The 20,656-nt window shown below is 49.3% G+C and overlaps 1 protein-coding gene across 1 annotated transcript; it reads right to left on the reverse strand.

The window, feature by feature from the left end:
- Positions 1-761: 761 nt before the first annotated feature.
- LOC129082464 (leukocyte immunoglobulin-like receptor subfamily A member 5) lies at positions 762-15,718 on the reverse strand. The gene is made up of 9 exons (XM_054588160.1): positions 15,681-15,718; positions 15,493-15,521; positions 15,055-15,330; positions 14,621-14,923; positions 14,286-14,336; positions 13,948-13,998; positions 12,624-12,676; positions 11,481-11,598; positions 762-898 (listed from the first exon to the last, which is right to left on the reverse strand). Exons 1-9 carry the CDS (start codon positions 15,716-15,718, stop codon positions 762-764), a joined length of 1,056 nt encoding a protein of 351 aa, XP_054444135.1.
- Between the last annotated feature and the right edge of the window lie 4,938 nt (positions 15,719-20,656).

Here is a 20,656-nt window from a genome sequence, read left to right on the forward strand (position 1 = left end):
CTGACCCTCATCCAGACCCCCTCCTCCCTCCCCTCTGACAACTGTCCATCTGCTCCATGGGTCCAGGCTTCTGTTCTTATTTTGTCCTTCTTTCTTGTGGTTGAACAATATTCTATTTTATATACAATCAAACTCTGGAGAAATTCCACAGATCATGCGCTTGTTAAACATCATAACTTTTAAAGGTGGCTCCCCGCTAGGCTGTCCCTTCAAGTACTGGGTGATGACTGTCCTGGGGAAATGGTACAGCTGGCATCTGGTGAAGACGGGAAGGATTGTGGGGTCCATAGAGGGTGATAGGCACCAGTTTCTATTCATCTTTCCAGGGTCATATCTAATTTTGTCCCTTTATTGTTTAATCCTGTGAACCTTTGAGATATCTGTCAATAACATCCATCTGGTCAGGGAGTTATTAGAAACAAAGAACATTTTATTACATAAAAGTGGAAGAGAATATCAGGTTGTAGATATGGGGACACAAACAGCCATGTGGGAAGGACCCTCATGACTTAGGGGTGAAAAAAGAACGGGGGTCATTACAGGGAGCCAAGGGTAGAGGGAGAGAAAACACAGATTTAATGGAGGAAGAGTCCTGCACAGGGAGCACTCAGACACTCCCTCACCCACACCTTGTTCAGTCCCCTGGACAAATCAGCAGAGCCTTCTCTACCTGGGGTCCAGGCTGTCCTTCACCACCTCCTGGGTCATCCCATGGGCTCCACGGCTCCCCCAGTCTGGACGGTGCTCTGTTCCCTCTGTGTTCACATCTCAGTTTCATCCTGGGTCCTTCCGTCACTGTCTAAAGCCTGAAACAGCAGGGCCTCAAACCCTATGAGCATCAGTCCAGCCCAACTCAACAGGATGAGATTCTCCATTGTGTGGTCCTGGGGGCTGGAGGCTAGGAATTGTGGGGGATAAGGTCACAGAGGTCAGAGAAGACCAAAGTCACCCCAGGATCCAGGAAGTCCACCAGGACACCTGCTTTCCTCTGGCAGAACATGACCCTCTGCACCCAGCACCATAGGTGAGAGTTTCTCCTACTCCCCACTCCTGGGGTCTGACTTGTTTCGTGACGGGCTGATTGTGTTTGGTGGCTCCTGAGGATCATGAAATGAAGGTGTGAGTAAAGACTTGGGGTGATATGAGCCTCGTCCTGGGTTCTGTGCTCTCTGATGCCCCCACTTCTCAGATCACAACTCATTTGCAATCTCTTCATGAGCCCTGTCTCTACTCTGCCAGGTTCCCTGTCTCCTCCTTGGATTATCTCAGCCTCTTGTGCTCTCTGAGCCTGCACGGATGCCAGAGTTAACTCTGCCCCAGAACTGAGGATTAGTAATAAATGGCCACAATACAGAGATAATTGAGTGCCATGTATTCAGTTCTGTCTGAGAGATAGACCCCATAAACTTATTCCCCATATAGCTGAGAGATCCAACTAACCCAACAGCGGACTAACCAGGGTCCATGCATTCAGGGTTGGTGTGAGGGGCTCCTGAATATCCCCCTCTGTGGAGCCTCCTAAACTCCCCCGTTCATTACTGTTTCAGACTCTGTAGAGTGACAGAAGCCTGAGGAGAGTGAGCTCAGAAGAGAGAGGGTTCATGTCCCCTCACCTGAGATCAGGAGCTCCAGGGGAGCCCAGAGCAGCGGGGAGGTGCTGTGTGAGCTGCAGCACCTGTAGGCTCTGCTATGGGCTGAGGTCAAGGGACTCATGAAGAACTGGGGGAAGGCAGAATGGGTTCACACCTTGTGTGGACAATGGAAAGTGCTCCTTGGGCTCTGTGACTGATGCAGCAGGGTCACCTGCTTTCTTGAGGATACCGTGGTTCCAGATGGACCAAGAGGTACTGTTTGTCAGTGAGCCCTCCTAGAGAAAGAGGGGTGAGGCTAGGCTGGGGTTCTGCCTTCCCCAGATCGGTGAGTCCCCTTATGTCACCGCAGGCCTGTGAGCAGGAGGGGACCAGCAATGAACAGACATGAACCCGACACTCAGAGAAGAGAAGGGACCACCCGGTTCCACAGCGGGAGCAGCAGAGCCGGGACCGGACCCCGGTCTGACTCCAGCCCTGGTTCCCTCCTCTGAGCTGAGCACGTGAGCTGAGGAAAGGACCTGAAACCCTGAACATTGTCCTCTTGGTCCCTCTGTGTACAGTGTCACTATCACTTCCACAGAGAGGACAGTCCCCATAACACCACGTCCTGGGGGTTTCCCTATGAGGCCTCCCTCTCAGGAGCCAGAATAAAAGGATATCTAAGCTCTGGGCCACGATTCTCTCCTTTGACACTCAGAGACACTGAGGCACAGAGAGGGGGAGGGCGTGTCCAAGTCAGAGCCTCCAGAGGAGCCTGAATCCCCTGCATGACTCAGCCCATGTTCCCCATGGACACGCCCACCATCTCCCCGAAGAGACCCTCACTCACAGCGTCGAAGACCTGACTCCATGGAGGGAGGGTGGGGCCAGTCCTCAGAGTCTCCTGGAGAGTCAGGGTGGAAGTAAGGCATTGGGTCTGTCTTCTCCCAACATGAACCTGGCTCCTCCCCCAGTCTGGGATCCACCATGTCCTTCTAACATGACAATCCCCCCATCACCTGACCACCTCAGAGCCCCGGGGGCCCTGTGGTCCCCAGCATCTCTGCCTGACTCCCAGCTCCTGGGACACATGCCCATCCCTGAGTGTCTGGGGGACATGAGACCCCCAGATGGACCCTCAGAACTTCCCTGGGTGGCTCTGGGCTCCCTCTGAGCAGGGTTCTCAGAGACCCACCAGCTGTGAGGATGGTCCATGTGTGTTGGAGCCTGAGACCTCCAGAGGGTCCTGAGAATGAGGACAGGAAAGGAAGAGGGTCTGGGACTAACCCTGGGGTCAGCAGATCACCCAGACTCTTCTCCTGCATTTGCTCTGTGGCCCCTTCAAGACATGCCTCTGGCCCTCCTACCACTTTCTGATCCCAGGTGAGGGGGAAGGTGGCAGGACGCGAGGGTCTCTGGGGGCAGATCTGTGCTGCGCAACCATCACTCAGGGACCCTCAGCCTCCCCCAACTTCTGATGTCTCTGGGGACAGGACCCTGAGCTGACTGTGCTCTGAAATAATGGGGTCCAGGGCTCCTCACCTGATACCAGGAGCTCCAGGGGGTCACTGTGCTCTGACCAGCCAGGGGGGGCTGAGGGATTTCCAATAAAATCTCCCGGCAGAGACGTCTTCCACGAAGAACTTGACCCTGTCCCCAGGATCTACCGGTTTTATCTGTCCAAGGGTGTGTCTGTTTCTTCAGTATAGAGACAAAACTCCTGAGCCTGCAGGGCCCCCTGACACCAGATGGTCACAGCGCTCCCCCAGGGGATCACAGAGCCTGGCTCAGCCGGGAGGGTGGATCTGAGGAGAGTCCCTGGAAGGAATCAGAGGCCACATTACCAAGACCTTTCCCACCCCTCAACCCCTAGCTCAGCCCACGTCCCCCCTCTTTTATCCCCTCATCCCAGGACCTCTTGCCCCCTCTGGAGCCCCAGGGGTGAAGTAGGAGATGGGACAGGGGGCCTGGGGAAGACTCACCATTCTGCACATGGGTTTTCTGGCCAAGGCTCAGCCCTGGAAGAGAGTCCGTCTCAGATTTGCACCCAGCCTTTTGAGCTGATTCCGGTTTCTTAGGGCCTAAGTCACTCCAGCTGCCTGAGCCCTGAGGTTCCCCATGGACAAGTATGTGCAGCTGCCTCATTCCCCGCTGGTGCCCCGTCCCCATGTCTCCACAGCTGACCGAGGCAGAGCAGAGCAGGGAGGATGGACACTGTGCCGTCCAGTCTGAGTGCTCCTGCTCTGCGGGTGGACCAGACCCTGGGCCTGAAGGACAGAGACTCGCAGGATGTGGTGAGTCGGGCTCCCGCCACCCTCCTGATTCTCAGCGCTCTGTGCACCCACAGCAAGGGGTGGCTTGTTCTAAAGAGGACAAGCATTTACTTTTCTCAGCCCTCCACAAGTCAAATGTAGTTTTTAACTTTGACTAGTCAATAAACAATTATTTACTGATTACCTACGACCTGCTGGGCCATGAGCAGATGTCAGTTCAGCAAGAAATGTCAGGATTTTCCCTGAAGACAGTGAGGACCATGGAAGAATTTCAGCAGAAAATGGACAGATTCTGAAATGTGATTTGCAAACACTGATATGGGGGTGGACAGGAGAAGGGAGTGAGGATTTAGAGCTCAGAACCCAGGCAGGTGGTGGATGTGGACACTGTGAAGGGTGACCTTCCTTCCCTGCCTTGTCGACAGGAGGCCACAAGGAGCCCTCATGATAGTGAGATGGGGGAGGGGGAGGGACGAGCCCAGGGTTGAGCAAACACTCTGCTCCTGGAGGAGAGCTCAGTGCTCCCTCCTGGCCCTGGAACACAGGGGCTGCGTCTCAAACCGTTTCCACCGACTCTGTGTCTCTCTGCGAAGTGGGCTCTTTTTCTCTCCCTCTCCTTGGGGTAAACAATTTGAGTCATTCCTGCTTCTTCAGAGCACCTTTGATATTGGGTGTCACTCTCCTGTTCCAACTCTCGAGATTCTTCAGTATTCAGACAAGAATGACATTCATGAATGTTTTTCTTAGAAGGCAGTAAACACACACACACTTCAAATATCAGTTGTTGCAATTACATCATCCTGAATGGCTGAAGGACCTTTGAGCCGCCTGCTTCCTCTGTTGCTCTCACTTTCCTCATTTATACTCCATCGGTACCAACCCCACCCCCACAAATGTGATCAGAATTCCTCCTACCTGAGATATGGGGGAAAGGAAACCAGCCATTCAGACTTATATGGAGACATTGGAGTTTGAGAACCTGAAAAACAGAGATAACTTGTCCAATGAAGGAAGGATCAGACTCGGACCGCACGTGTAGAGTGATGTGATCATGACAGAGACCTCCCCGTGCGGTGGGCAGATTGTACACGTCTAAACACATGGTGCTGGGCCAGCTGGGGGAGTCCAGGGACCACGGGTGACTTCATACCCACCTCACACCATTAACTTTTTTTTTTTTTACCTCCAATCCTGTCATATTAAGCTGTATTTACAGCTAAAATGTATACATTGCTCATTAACTCTTCTTAAGGACTTAGTGAAGCTCCTACCGGCCAATCTGTTTGCAGCCTGTCAGACACCTGGCCAGGGGCCAGGCCTCACGGAGGGAAGGGAGGGAAGGCGTGGCTTTGGGAGGGGCATCCCAGCTGTCCTAGGGCCGGCCTGTGCTTTAAAGGAATCCTAATCCAGCTGCAGGGGTTTCCTGCACTGGCACCAGGCTGAGGTGGAACCAGGGGTCCCCTACTTTTACCCTAGTCAACACTATGTTTTCAAGGCATTGTATGGGGTGCATTCATGGTCCCCCCACCCACTGCAGCCCAGGATGCCAGGATCTGGGTCACAGAAGGAGGTGACAGTGTCTCACAGCAACGTCATGTTTCCAGGCTTCTTGTCCTGAAGCCTCAGGTCAGGGTCTCCCTACCCACACGGCCCCATGGACAGAGAACCATGACCTCCCTTGACCATCTGCCTGGTTGTCTGCTCACTCACCCGACTTCACACACACACCTGTGCACACAAACAGAGACACACCCACACCCACCCCAAATCCTGCACCCACACCTAGGAGAAAGCAAGTTCACCTTTTCTGAGGTAAAATATTTTTTAATATTTTTTAATTTTTAAAATTTTAAATCATGTTTATTCTATTACAGTTGTCTCAATTATTCCCCTTTGCCCTCCTCCATCCACTTCACCCCACCCCGCTCTCCCACAGTCAGTTCCCACTCTGTTGTCCATGTCCACGGGTCATTCATACATGTTCTTTGTTTACTCCCTTCCCCTTCTTTCCACCACTGTCCTCCTTCCCCATCCTCTCTGATCACTTTCAGTCGGCTCCATGTTTCCACACCTGTGGTTTATTTTGTTCGTTAGTTTATTGTGTTGAAGAGATTTCCGTTATAGGTGAGATCATATGGTATTTGTCTTTCATCGACTGGCTTATTTCACTCAGTTTAATATTCTCCATTTCCATCCATCCTCTCACAAAAGATAGGAGTTATTTCTTTTTTTCCATGCCAATTTATTTATTTATTTATTTCTCAAAATACATTTTAAAATATTAAAAAATTTAAATCCATTACATTACCTCAGCAATTAAAACAACATGAAACCAGCACAGAAATAATCAAGTAGATCAATGAAATAAAATAAGCATTCTGGAAACAAACATATATCTTGGTCTAACAATGTAATATGTGATGAGATTGATACTTCAAATCAATGGGTAAAATAAGACGTGTTCAACAAATAAGGTGCATGGTCCACTATTACAGAGAGCCCTATTTCACACATTATACACAAAGTATTCAGGTGAGTTAAAAATCAATGTATAAAATCTAAGGGGATTTGAGAGAAAATACAAAATAATATTTTTCTTACCCTGAAGTATTCAAACCCAGAAGCTATAAAATAAAATATTGACAATAGGACTATATTAAGCATTTAAGATTATATAGTAATATACATATAAAAGATTAAAGGATAAGTAATAGAATAGGAAATATTTTGCAACACATTTTAAAAAGGGTAAATAGTTTTGTTTTCTTTTTCTAGGGAAAATATTCCACAAACATTTAATCCAAAAATGGATAAAGAATACCAAAAAGCCATTTAAAGCTTTTTAAAAATAATAGAAACAGGCAAGAAATATACAAAAAGAAGTTTAGTTTCAACAAACAATAAAGTAACAATTAAATCCCACATCATTGTCACAATCGGGGTAATAAGTATTAAAAATAATGGTCATATCAAGTATTGGTGACTGTGATAGCAACTGGGTATTCATAGGCCCTTTTCTTCATCTTTTTAAAGCAGTCCCTTTAGCATATTTTGCAGTGCCGGTTTGGTGGAGGAGTATTCTTGGAGCCTTGTTTTGTCTGGGAAACTCCTTGTTTTGCCTTCCATGTTAAAATGGAAGAGCAGCCTTGGTTGCAGGCCTTTGCTTTTCATTGCATGGAATATTTCTTGCCATTCCCTTCTGGCTTGCAGTGTTTCTGTGGAGAAGTCTACTGCTGGCTACACCAGGGCTCCCTCATATTTTACTACCTGTTTCTCCCTTGCTGCCTTCAGGAGTCTCCGTTTGTTTTTGCCTATTTGCCATTTTAATGACGATGTGTCTTGGAGTGGTCCTCATTGGGTTCCTCTTGATAGGGACCCTCTGTGCTTCCTGGACTTGTGTGACTTTGTCTCTCCTCCAATTAGGGAAGTTTTCCATCATTACTTTCTCCAACAGGTTCTCTATCCCTTCCTCATCCCCTTCTCCTTCTGGGATCCCTGTTATACGGGATCCCAGATATTACTACGCTTCAGGATTTTCTGCATTTCCCTAAATGTCTCTTCACCCTTTTTGAGTCTCTTTTCATTTTTTTTTTGCTCTTTCAGGACCGATTTTCTACCTTATCCTTGAGATCGCTGATTTGTTCCTGTGCTTCGTCTACACTGCTTTAGATTCCTTCTACTGTGTTCTTCAATTCAGAAATCGTATTCTTCATTTCATCTTGTCTCTTATTGATAGTTCCTATGTCCTTTTTCATGCTGATACAGTTTGCAGTAATTTCCTGTTAGTTTCCTTATAGTTTCTGATAATTTTCTGTGAGCTGACTGAGCTCATTGAGCTTCGTTAGAACTGTTGTTTTGAATTCAATATGTGATAGTTTAGTGGCCTCTATTTCATTCAGTTCTCTTTCTGGGGCTTCCTCCTTTCCCTTCGAAGGGGGGGCGGTGTGTGTTTCTTTGTCTTCCCATGATTTGTGAGACTCTTCTTTTTCGCTTCTGCTTCTTAAATTGATCTGTCTTGATTTCCTGACTCTGTGGTGTGAACTTCTATTGTAGGAGACCACTGTTTTTCTTTCTGGATCTGCCTCTGAAGATGTCAGATGTCGACCCTGTGTGACCTTAGGCAGCCTGTTGAAGACTTCCAGGAATCTACTGTCTGTGGCTGTCTCCTTCAGCTGTTGTAAATCTAGATACTCTGCACTCAGCAGACTGGTTTAAACACCAAGGGTGGGGCAGAGTCCCTACTGGTGGTGGGATTATTGGGTCCTCTCATGCTGCTGCTGCTCGGGGGAGTGGTCCGCCTGAGCCAGATAGCTGCTGCCATATGGGGAATGAGTCAGCACCGGGATCCCGCTAGCTACTCTCTCAGTTCTCTCCCCTAAACCTCCTTCTCCAGTCTCTCTTCAAGTGTCTGTAGACCACCTTGCACCCCGTTTGGCCAGGGATCTACTCTCTGTGGCTGCCACTCTGCACTCAGCAGTCAGGATTTAGCACCACCGGGCCAGGGTCAAGTCACTCCTGGGGCCAGGACTCTCGCATCCTCTCACGCTGTTGCCACTCAGGGGAGTGGTCTGTGCCTGAGTAAGATGGCTGCTGCTGTATGGGGGATGAGTCAGCACCAGGAAACTGCGGGCTACTGTCTCAGTTCTCTCTCCAACGCCTCCTTCCCCAGTCTCTCCTCAGCCATCTCTAGCCCACTCTTCCCCCTCCTTTGCGAGAGACCAGGGTAAGTGGCTTCAAACAAAAATTTATTCGTTGGCCCTTTAAACAGCTCTTTGTGTCTCCAGCTGCCTATGTCCGGCAGAGAGCAACCCTGCCGCTTTTCACAGCTGGCTGTTTTCTGTGTTGTTTTTGGGCTCTGGTGCTGGAGGCTAGAGATCGCCACTTTTGGTTTAGACCCTGCTCTTCTCAGGGGAATCCAACTGGCCGTTTTAATATCCTCTGGTGCTGCCGGCCGTGGGTGCCCCGCCCCCCCTCCTGAGTCTCTACTGCATTCCCGATCAGTTAGATTGCACTACAGCTGATTCCTCTGTCTCCGAGGTTTTAAGGCTCCTCTCTCACTCTTGTTCGGTTGTTTGTTCCAGGTGATTTCTCCACAATTTAGTTGTAATTCCAGGTTGGTCCTGGGAGGAGGCCAGTGTGCATTCCACTCACTCCTCTGCCATCTTCTCTGAAAGCTGATGCTCTTTGACCAACATCTCTCCTTTTCCTACACTCACTGTGGTAACCACATTCCACTCTTCGTTTCTACTCATTTGACTTTTAGAGATTCATGATATATGTGCAGTTATGCAGTATTGCCCTTTCTCTGTGCGATCTGGCTGGGTTACCAAAAGGTGCTCAAGCTCCATTCATGTTCTCTCAAATGGCAGGAATTTCCTTTTTCTATTCCCTTATCTTTAGTGTTGTCACTATTACAGACGTCCACGTTTCCACCTAGCTGCCCACCTCGACCCAGCCCCAGGCCCCTTCCCTCTGGCCATCAGCACAAGTTGTCTGTGTGTGTGGGTTATGCACATATGTCCTTTGGCTGATCCCTTCACCTTCCTCCAACCTGTCCCACCCGCCCCCTCCCCTCTGACAACGGTCCGTTTGTCCATGTGTCCATGCCTCTGTTACCAGATAAAAAGAGCACAAAGAAAGAAAAATTTAAGCTTATGTCCCTGATGAGCGTAGATGCTTAAATCCTCAGAAAATATTAGCAAAGCAGATTCAGCAATGCATTAAAAAAATTCGCACCATACTCAAGTGGGCTGTATTCTGGGGATGCACGGTGGGCCCCATATCCACGCGTCAATAAACATGCTCACCATATGTACAAAATGAAGGGTTCACAGCGTTCTGCTCTGATCTCTTTAAAGCCTGTACCTGGTGTCCTGCTGGGTGCTGTTTCACCTTTCATATTAGTAATATGTGTGTCCTTCCATATTATCTTGCCCTTTCAAGCTAAGATGTTTTATTGTTATTCTATCACAGTTGCCCCCGTTTTTCCCCCTTTGACCTCCTGTGCCCGTTCCTTCCACCTCTCCCACAGTGTGATCAATGCTTTCAAAAACGAATTGTTTACTTAGTTTCTTTCTCTCTATTTTTAATTGTCTTGAAGAGTAACTTCTGTCATTGTCAGTCCATTCCTTGCACCTTCACGTACGAAAATATGCTATTCTTTTACAATTATTTTGAGGCATTAAAACTATCATTTTGTAAAGATTTTTCAATTGGTATTCTATTACAAAGAACGATCATTTGTATATCATTACTCTTTGTACTACAGGGTTTATTTGTTTTTGAATTCACTTCATTGTGGTGACATTGGTTTACAAAGTTACATAGTTTTCAGGGGTACGGTAGTATAATACATCATCCATATACTATATTGTGTGTTCCCCACCCCAAGTTAGGTCTCCTCCCACCACCTTTTCTCCTCCTTTTACTCTCTTCTACACACCCCTGATCCCCTCTCCCCCTGTAATCACCAAACCATTGCTTGTATGTATGAGTTGTTTTTTCTTTGCTTCATCCTTTACCTTTTTAAGCCCAGCCCGTGCCGCCTCCCCTCTGACAGCTCTCAGTCTGCTTTCTCTATCCCTGAGTCTGTTTCTCTTTTGTTTGCAGGTTTATTTTGTTTATTAGGATCCATTATACATAAAATCGTATGGTATTTGTGTTTCTGTGACTGGCATATTTCACTGTGGCATACTTTTCAGCCATAAAAATGAAAAGATATTTCCTTTTGTTACAGCATGGATGGATCCGGAGAATACAAATTATTTTAAATTGAATACTTTTTTTAAATCTAAAGGACAGGCCATATTATATTAGCTGCAGGTGTGCAGCACTGACCTTCTCTTTGGGAATCTCAGGATGTGCTCCCCACACTAACTCCAGGACCTGTGTGTCTCATGCAAAGTTATCACTCAGGATTGAATATCTCCCCCTTTCCACTCACCCCTCCACCACCTCCCCTTGGGCAACCATTCAATCTTCTTCGTGTCTCTAGGCCTGTTTTTGTTCTGTTTGTTTTAATGATTTTAAATATTCCACGTATAAGCAAAATCTTTCTCTGTGTGAACGGTGCCACTCAGCATAATAAGCTCTAGGTCCATCAGGTGGACACAAATGGAGGGAGTGCATTCCATTTTTTGATAGATTTTCATTGCATTGTGCATACATGCCACATCTTTCTATCCTGCCATTTGTGGTTCTAAAGATCCCATGCAATCATTTTCTAAATTCTTTACCTAATGCTTAAGCCATTGATTCTTAGAGGCTTTTTGGTTCCCAATATATTCATTCATTGTTTTCACTTTTCTCACTTCACATGTTAGATGTGCAATATATACATGAATATTTAATCTAAAGCATTCATTTCTCTTTTGGTTCACAACTGATTATTGAGAAGTCTGTTTGCATTGTTTCCATAATGTGGGGATATCGATGATCACTGGCTATAGAATTAGGGGACCACAGAGGGTCCTAAGTGCTACTGGGAATCCATGTCAGGTCACGAGGCTGGTTGGGGTCAAGCTGAGTGTTCCTGGGGACATCTCCTGTGCCTTTGGGGGCCCCTGGAGGCCCCCTCCCTAGAGTGTGAGGTCTGGGCTCTTCCAAGGCTAGTGGACGGCCAGAGCAGCATACACACTGGGCTCAGCCGGGGGCTGCTCTAATGGGGAGAAAGGGGGTGGACTTGTCTCCCTTTTGAGGGTCAGGTGGGTCAGCTGGGCGTAGGTCACCTCCTGGGGGGCAGCAGGTGCAGCAACCTGGATCAGGGGAACAGTGAGAGTGTGAGACATGGCTGGGGCTGGGGACGCCTGAGGCCTAGAGAGGGTGGGCCCCATCTGACTGTCAGTCTCTTTCTGCTTGTCGGCCCTTCTTGTCCCACAATCTCCATGATGAAGAAGGAGAGGAGGCCATTCCCTGCCTGAGCCTCAAGCTTGAGTGGGTCAGCTGGGCATATGTCACTCCCTGGGGGTCTTCATGGGGCCTGTTGTGCTGCAGAGAGACAGTGAGACAGGAACAGGTCTCCTTGATCCCACTGTTGAATCCTCCCATCAAGCATCCACATGGTGTCAGGGTGAGGGTTTAAATTTCAGGTCAGATGAGGTCACTGTCCTGATGGAATCTGCGGGAGATTCTTGAGCCTTGGGGCATCTGGGGCATCGATGGTTCTGACTCGTAACCTAACCCACTGTTCCTGCTCATTTGGCTCCAACCACTCGGCCCCTCTGGCTGAAGCGCATGTCCTGCCTCAGGACTTTTGCACCTGCTGTTTCCTCTGCTCTCCCCCCTCACCACGCACTCCACCCCCTGCTCTTGCTTTATTCTCCTTCACAGCAGCTGGCCCTCCAGGACGCCATGGCCTGTGTGCAGGTGTCTCCCTCGCCCACAGGTGGGCTGGACGAGTGTGGGTACAGGCTGCTCAGGGCTGCGCCGCGGCCCCTACATGGAGCCGGTGCCCAGGGAGCTCCCGTCACGGCGGCTGCGTGACTGAGTGAAGGGGCCCTGAGGCCTGGGGTGAGTCACTCATTCGTGCCTCCTCCTGAGACCTGGGGCTGCCCAAGGTCAGAAAGGGGATGAAGGGCCAGCCCAGGGGACCCCCCAGGAGGGGCCATGAGGTCCCAGGAAAGGGAGGAGTGAGTCACAGCAGGACGACCTGGTGCCCAGAAGGAGAGGTCAGTGTGGACGCTGCTGAGAACCAGGGGAGGGGAGGACAGGGAAGGGACCATTGGAGTGAACTGGACAACAGGAAAGTCCTTGGAGGCCTGGACAGGAGCAGGGGTCTCACCTGAGGGTCCAGTTCCATGCTCTCCCCAGGCTGTGGGCCCATCACAAGAGCATCTGTGGAGGCAGAACGGGGTGTGTCTCCTTACAGGGTCCTCGTGATCCCAGGGTTGGAGACCCACCTGTCAGTGATTAGCCACTAATCGAGGTGAGGTGAGGGGCTAGGTCAGACAGTGTGGATTTCAGTCCCTCTCACCCCTGACCCCGCACCCTCCCAGGGTGTCCCCTTTCTCATGGCCTCTTCAAATCGCTGTGTCCCCTCCCCCAGGACAGCTGTCCCTCCCTTTCACAGAGGGGCCCCTCCAGGGTTGTGCTGTGGGACTGGTGGACAGAGAGTCTCGGTCCTGGGAAGGTAGGGACACATCCCCGTGGGATTCCAGAGGGAGAAGGAAACTTGAACACCTGCTTGGACCTATGTTTCATATCTTAGGAGATTGAAAATAACCAAAAATGACCTAAATTTATTCCTACATCTGTGCTGACATTGTTTTTTCCTACGTTTTCTGATTTGAGATTCTGGAGAAATCTGTTGCTCAGCTGACCTTCTCCATCTTTTTGTTTTTCCTGTCCCAGCTCGCTGAGCCCCTCTCTCCTGTGGCCCCGGTCACCCCGTCCCCTACTCACCTGATGTCCTGTCTTTGCTCTGACGCCGGTGTTGGAGCAAGAAGAAGAGGAGGAGAGCAAGTAGCAGGAAGAGGGTCACTGAGACCCCAATGAGGAAACCTGGGTGACCTTCGGATGGAGTGACATCATGAATGAACCAAGGTGCCATTTAATGGGCACCTACTGTGTGCGAGGCACGTGCCGGGGTCTGTGGTGCATCATCTCTAACCTCGCAGCCTCCTGCACCAGGCATCGCTGACCCACCTTCCAGTCCTCTGGGACTCAGAGAGGTCAGTTGCGTCCCCCAGGGCCCCCAGCCTGGCCGTGACGGGGCAGGGTCTGGGCTCTGGATGTGGGTTCTCAGTGGTGCCCCCAGGGCGACACCAGCTCTGAGCACAGTGCTCCTCCTCTGCAGGGGCCTGTCCTGTCTCATCTGGAGCTGAGGGTCCTTCATTATGACCTGCCCCTCACCCCAGCAGGGACACGGGAGGGGCAGGGATGTGGGGTGAACATTGACACCACATTGGGAAGGTTATGCTGAGGTTCTCTCTTCCTGAGCTTGTGCTACCTTATGCTACCTAATCTCACCACAGGCCTGTGAGCCAGAGGGCAGCAGACAGGAACCTCATACTCAGAGCAGAGAAGGGACCCCGAGCTCCACAGTGGGAGCAACAGAGCTGGACCCTGAACTGAGACCCATGAACTCCCCAGAGACCCTCACTTACTGCTCTGCTCTTCGGAATCTCTGCTGGAGCCTCCTTGATCCTCTGAGCTTCCTGGAAATTGCGGATGGGGGTGAGGGGTCAGGCTGCCTTCTCCCCACTTGAGTCCAGCTATCCCTCCCCCAGGCTAGACCCCAGCATGTCCCTCTGCCACTACCATCCCTCCATCACAGGCCAGCCTCCGTGCCCTGGGTTGCTGTGCTTCCAGCATCTCTGCTTGACTCCCAGCCCCTGGGAGTCAACTCCTGAGTTGTGTGTGGGACACGTGCCCACAGAAAGGACCCTCAGAACTTCCCTGGGCTGCTCTGTGCTCCCTCTGAGCAAGGTTCTCAGGGACTCACCCACTGTGGAGATAGATGCTGTGGTAGAGGGGCTGAGGCCTCCAGAGGGTCCTGGGAATGAGGACAGAGTGGGTGGGGGTCTGCGCCTAACACTGGAGTGAAGAGATCAAGCAGACTCTTCTCCTCCATCTGCTCTATGGCCCTCAAAACACTCCCCCTTCCCTCCTACCACCTTTCTATCCTGGATGGGCGGGCTGGGAGGGTCTTTGGGGTAAGGTCTCTGCTGGGATACCATCACTTAGATCCCCTCATTCTTCATCCAAACTCAGACGCCTGAAGGGGACAGGACCTTGAGCCGACTGAGCTCAGAACAAATGGGGTCAGAGGCCACTCACCTGAGACCAGGAGCTCCAGGCGGTCACTGGGGTGAGACCACTCCACGGGGTGCTTCCTAAAATATCCATAGCATCTGAACATCCACCTGTGGCTGGGGGTCACGGGGCCCACAAGGAACAGGACCTGGGACTGCCCACTGGGGTGAGGCTGTGAGTCCAGGGTCCAGGAGTGCCCGCTTTCCCCTTCCTTAATCAGAGTGAACCCGTCCACTCCTTCCCGTGAGGCACACTGGAGGGTCACGTTTCCTCCTGAGGTCACGACAGGGCTGGGCAGGGCTGCGAGGCTGGGTTTGTCGTAGAATCCTTGGAGAGAAGGAGGCAGCAAGGTAGACGGAGTCAACCTCCCTTACATCCCCTGAGTTGGGGTATGAAGGGAGGCACTCTGAGAGCATCCCTCTTCCTGAGGGTCGATCTTGAGGCTGGGACCCCCTCACCTGTCCGCACCAATTTGAAGGCGTCACTGAGCTCTGACCGGCCAGTGGGGCTGCGGTATTTACAATAATATCTCCCTGCGTAGGATTTTTTCATGGAGAAGTTGACTTTGTCCGTTGTCGCCACTGGTTTCTGTCTGTTCCAGAATTTATCCACATCTTTGTTCCACAGACAGTACTCCTGAGCCTCCAGGGACCCCTGACACCAGATGGTGACAGAGCTGTCTGAAGGGATCACCGGCCCTGGCTCAGCCCAGATGGTGGGCCTGGGGAGGGTCCCTGGAAGAAATCAGAGGCTCCATTAGAAAGCCCTTCCCCTCCCGCATCCTCCAGCTCAGCCCTTGACCCCCTCTTTTATCCCCTCATCCCAGGACATCTTGTTCCCTCCTGAGCCTCAGGGGTGAATTAGGAGGTGGGACAGGGGACCTGAGGAGGACTCACCATCCTCCTCGTGGGTTTTCTGGCCCAGACTCAGCCGTGGAGGCGTCCCTCTCAGATTTGCACCCGGACGTTGGAGCTGATTCCCTTTCCTTAGAGCCTCAACCCCTTGAGCTCCTGAGACTGGTGTTCCCCATGAACAAGCACGTGCCGCTAGGTCATCTTCTGTTGCCCCTTCCGCATGTCCCCACAACTGACTGAGGCAGAGAAGAGCAGGGAGGATGGACATCGTGCCGTCTGCTCTGAGTGGCCCCGCACTATAGGTGGATGGGACCCTGGGCCTGAAGGACAGAGACGTGCAGGATGTGGTGAGTCAGGGGCAGCCTCTGCCCTTCCGCCTTCCCATCTCCGCGACCCACAGCAAGGGGACCGCCCCACCCTGGGCTCTGGGTTTTTCCATGACGAGGGCTCAGGAGCACACCTCATCCTCTGGAGACGCTCCGCCCAGATCTGGGGCCTTTTCTCACCCCCTTGACCTTCTGTCTGCTCTGTGCTCCTTCTCAGAATGGGCGGATGCAGGCTGCGGTCCTTAGCTGACCACCAATAGACTTATTCTAAATAGACTTTGCTACTTTTTTCTCAGGTTCCCACTAACGGAATTTACTTCCATATCTGACTTGTCCGTAAACAAATATTTACTGGTTACCTAGTGCAGCCAAATACCTGTGCGAGAAACGAATACACCCAGGATTCAGGAGTCAGATTCTCTGTATCCTCAGAGCCTCTTTGTAGCAGAGAGTGAACATTCTAAGTCTAAAGTGGAAATGACTTTACTTACACAGGAGAAATGAGAAAAAATTTGAGAACACCTGGGACCATGCCTACACTGTGGGTGAAGGAACAGCTGTTTTTGCGTTTATCCTCATGGAAGGATATATTTATTGATTTTATGGAAAGAGGAAGGGAGAGACAGGCAGACTGACACTGATGAGAGAGAAAAACACCGATTGGTCACCTCTCCTATGTGTCTGGACTGGGCCGAGCTGAGAAACTTTTTTTGGAGTGTATTTGGTGACACTCCAAGCAAGTAAGACCCCAAGCAGAGCTGAGGGAAGGGCTGTTTTATGAGGTGAAACCCTAGGAGGAGGGAGTGAGAATGAAAGGAAAAAAATAGAGGGAACTCTAGTGACAGAGACTGGCGGATAGCAGTGGGGGAGGGTAAGTTGGTGTCTGGTCATGGGCAGGGTCACCCCTCGCAAGGACTTTGGAGTAAGTCTGTGAGGCAAAGGCGTATGCAGGAATGGATGGTCGCAATCAGACCGAGTTATGAATCTCATATGGGCTGTGTATTACAAAGGAACTAGAGCAATACAATATGTGTACATCATATATAATGTCGACACTAATTGAACTGCAATCCTGCGTGTCCAAGAATGTTAGGTCAAAGGCTTACAAGGATTTACCACATATAATGCATTATTTTTAGCTGTCACATCACATGTACAGAAGAGAAAGGAGGAGAAGAAATCTCAGTGTTACTTCTGGTCCTGGGCTTTCAGCGGGAAAGTAGGGAAGGAATTTGCTACTTCTCTACAACTCTAAGACAGCGGATATGGCAGAGAACAGAAATGATCAATAAGAAATGGCGTGAGTGAGTCTGTAGTTGTGTGTAACTGTATATGTGTGTGAGTTTAAGTGTGGGAATGGTTGTGTGAGTATGGGAGGGTGTGTGTGATTGTGTGGGTGTGTACGTCTGTAGGAGTATGTGTGACTATGTGTATGTGCGTGTATGTATCTATGAAGTATATGTGTCAGTCTGTGAGTAAGTGTATGTGTGCATCAGTGTTTTAGATTGTGTGTGTGAGTGACTGTGTGTTCACAGGTAAGTATCCCTGCTGGTGGGTGATAGCAGAAGAGAGAGCTGACGGTGGAGGGTCCCATGTGGATGATCATGAATAGCCATCAGTTCTGAAGAGAGTCTAAATTCACCCTAAAATGAGTGAGGACTATATATGGATTTTGAGCAGAAATGGAGAGATTCCTAAAGACGGTTGGGAAGACTGGGTGGAGGGTGGCTGGGAGAAGAGACAAAGGGTGTGGCACTCAGAACCCAGCAGAAGGTGCAGCAGAAGGAGGCTGCTGCCTTGGTAACATGAAGGGTGACCTTCCCTCCCTGCCTTGTTGACTAGAGACCCAAGAAGCCATCATGACGATGAGCAAGGGGACAGTGGTTGGACAACCCCGAGAGTGTGTGCAAACACTCTGCTCCCCAAGGAGAGCTCAGTGCTTCCTTTTGGCCCTGGAATGCAGGGTCCATGTCTCACACTGTGTCCACCCAACTCTGTGTCTCTGAGAGAAGTCGGCTGTTTCTCTCTCCCTCTCCTTGGGGTGAATCATTTGAGTCATTTCTCACTCCATACAGCAGTTTCGATGTTGAGTGTCACGCTTGTATTTGAACTGTGGAGACTCTTGAGGAGTCTGGAAAAATGGACACTAATGGCAGTTCCGTTAGAGGTAGAAAAATACCCCCCACACTTGAAATATCAGTTGCTGCAATACCACATCCCGAATGGCAGAAGGACCCTTGAACAGCCTGCTTCCTCTGTTGCTCTCAGTTACTCCATTTGTAGCCCAGTGGTACGAACCCACCCCCCGCCCCCCGCAACAAGTGGGCTCAGAATTTACACTGCCGGAGGTATGAGGAAAAGGAAATCAGTCATTGAGATGTAGATGAACGGAGGAAGTTTCAGAAAGTGAAAAGAAGAGATACCCTGCCCGATGGAGCAGAGGGAAGGCAGTGCAGAGTCACGTGATCATGACAGAGACGCCTAGAGTGCAGAGGGCTGACCCTGTTCCTCACGTCACTGGTGCAGGGCCAGCTGCGGAAGGGGGGGTCTATGGACCAAACTGAACTTGACCCCTGCTTTACCCCATACGCAAAAACAATGCGAGATGGATGACAGACTGAAGAGTTATCCAGTCAGTTTTTCTTAACACAAATGTAAAAAATAATCATTGTTTGTGGTAAGCTTTTCTAAAATGATTTTTAAATTGCCATTCTATTACGTTGTCCCATTTCCCCCTTTGCTCTCCCCTGCCCATCACACCTCCTGCTCTCACAGTCCATCCCCACTCTGCAGTGCGTGTCTATGCATCATGCACACGTGTTTTTTCACTAGTCCCTTCCCCTTTCATCCAGTATCATCCCTCCTCCCCCTCCTCTCTGGTCTCTGTCGTTCTGTCCCATGGTTCCATGTCTGTGGTTTGATTATCTTCATTAGTTTATTTTCTTCATCATATTCCTCCTATAGGTGAGATCAAGTCGTATTTGTCTTTCACCGACTGGCTTATTTCACTTAGCATAAGATTCTCCAGTTCCATCCATGATGGGAAAGGTAGGAGTTCCTTCTTTCTTTCTGCTGCATAGTATTCTATTGTGTAAAGGTTCCACAGATTTTATCCCGCTGATTTGCTGGTGGGCACGTGGGCTGTTTCCAGAACTTGGTTATTGTAAATAGTGCTGTTATTAACATAGAGGCGCAGAATTTCGTTTGAATTGGTGATTTGGGATTCTTAGAGTGCAGCCTCAAGGGGGAGGGCGAAAGGGTAGCGTTGGAACACGTATAGTGGATTAACAATAAAGAAGTAAAGTTATCCTCTCCCCCCCCCCCACACACAGAACGCTTACAGAAGAGACACATCTCAGTTTGCTCTGGATGAGCTGTCCAAGACCCAGTTCTGAATTCTCCATAACCTCTCGGGTTTCACATATAAAATAGGACAGACTCAGGGGAGATGGGACTGGCCCATGGTTTCGAGGGAAGCCTCCCAGGTACACATGCCCAGTCCCGTTCAAGGCTGGACTTGGTCTGGGTCAGCATGACCTCTGGACAGTAGATGAGCTGTCCTGACTTGGGGATCCTGTGATGACTATTGTGAATTTGCTTGCAACAGCAGGTTTGTGCTGTGCTTACATTAGGAAAAGGGATAAACACTTAGTGGACATGTTTGTAGCAGACATTTTGATAATTTGTTTTTCAGTTTTTAAAATGAAGCTCATGAGACAAAGTGAGAGGAAGTGGTGGGCAGTGTCCCCACACCACAGTCTGTACAGGGCACAAGGTGCCTGTCACACAGGAAGAGGACCAGGTGGTCCTCACTCTAAAAAGAGCAGGTTCTGAGGGTTTCACTTGAGCCACATCACTCAACACCCCCATGTCTCAAGTGTCACAGTTATTGTTCCTAAACTCTGTAATAGCATATTGATTTAACATAGCTTGCTGCCATTTGAAATCCGTATCAGTTACACAGTTTATGACATTCACTCTTCTTTGGCCAAACTTATATATAAAGTAGTTAATGATAGAAAACTATTTTCAGAAGAAATATGAAATTTGTCTCCCACCTAAGCTTTTATTTGGTTTAGTACCACTTTCATATTTTTTACACTCCTGACAAAGAGAAAGCAGTTAACTGGACAGTTTGGTTCTGCAGTTTTAGACGAGAAGAAAACTTGCAAAACTTGTTTTTGCTGAAATCATTTGCTGTGTGTGAGTCCAAACCCAGTTCCTTCTTTCTCTATGGAGTAGGGGCAAGAGGGAGGAAGAGGGAGAAGAAAAGAGAAGAGAAGGGAAGGGAAGGGGACTTGGTAAAGGTGTTGTAACAAATTACAACTAACTGCAGTGTTTCAGACAACAGAATTGTCTTTTTTATTGTTTCAGTACTGGATTCCAGAGAGAAAATTGAGAAATGGAGATACAAAAATGAAGAGATAGATAGGTAGATAAATAGATAGAGAGATAGAAAGGTAAAGAGAGAGACTGACTCACAGAAACATTGACACACAGATAGTTGATAAATGGATATATATGTGGATAGACTGAAAAACTCTCCAAAATTTGGTGTCATCAGAGCACATTACATTTTTTTTCACGCTATGTAAGTTATTGTTATCAAGGGTGCAGGTAATCTTACTGTTTTATTTCGATATAACTGACAGAACATTGTATACGTGTAAAATGTACAGTAGTTTGATTGGATACATTTATATGTTGCAGAATGGTACCGCCTCAGCTTAGGTGACAATAGTAGCAAGAAGTCATATAATGGCCACTTATTTTTTGAATAAGAATATTTCAGATGCCATCTCATAGCCCTTTTCCAGTATATAACACAGTCTTGTTAACTGTATCACTATGCTGTCCATTAGATTCACAGAAAATATGAA

Source organism: Pteronotus mesoamericanus, unplaced genomic scaffold, assembly GCF_021234165.1.
Source record: "Pteronotus mesoamericanus isolate MK-2021 breed Mesoamerican mustached bat unplaced genomic scaffold, CSHL_Meso_final scaffold_128, whole genome shotgun sequence".
NCBI classification, from domain to species: domain Eukaryota; kingdom Metazoa; phylum Chordata; class Mammalia; order Chiroptera; family Mormoopidae; genus Pteronotus; species Pteronotus mesoamericanus.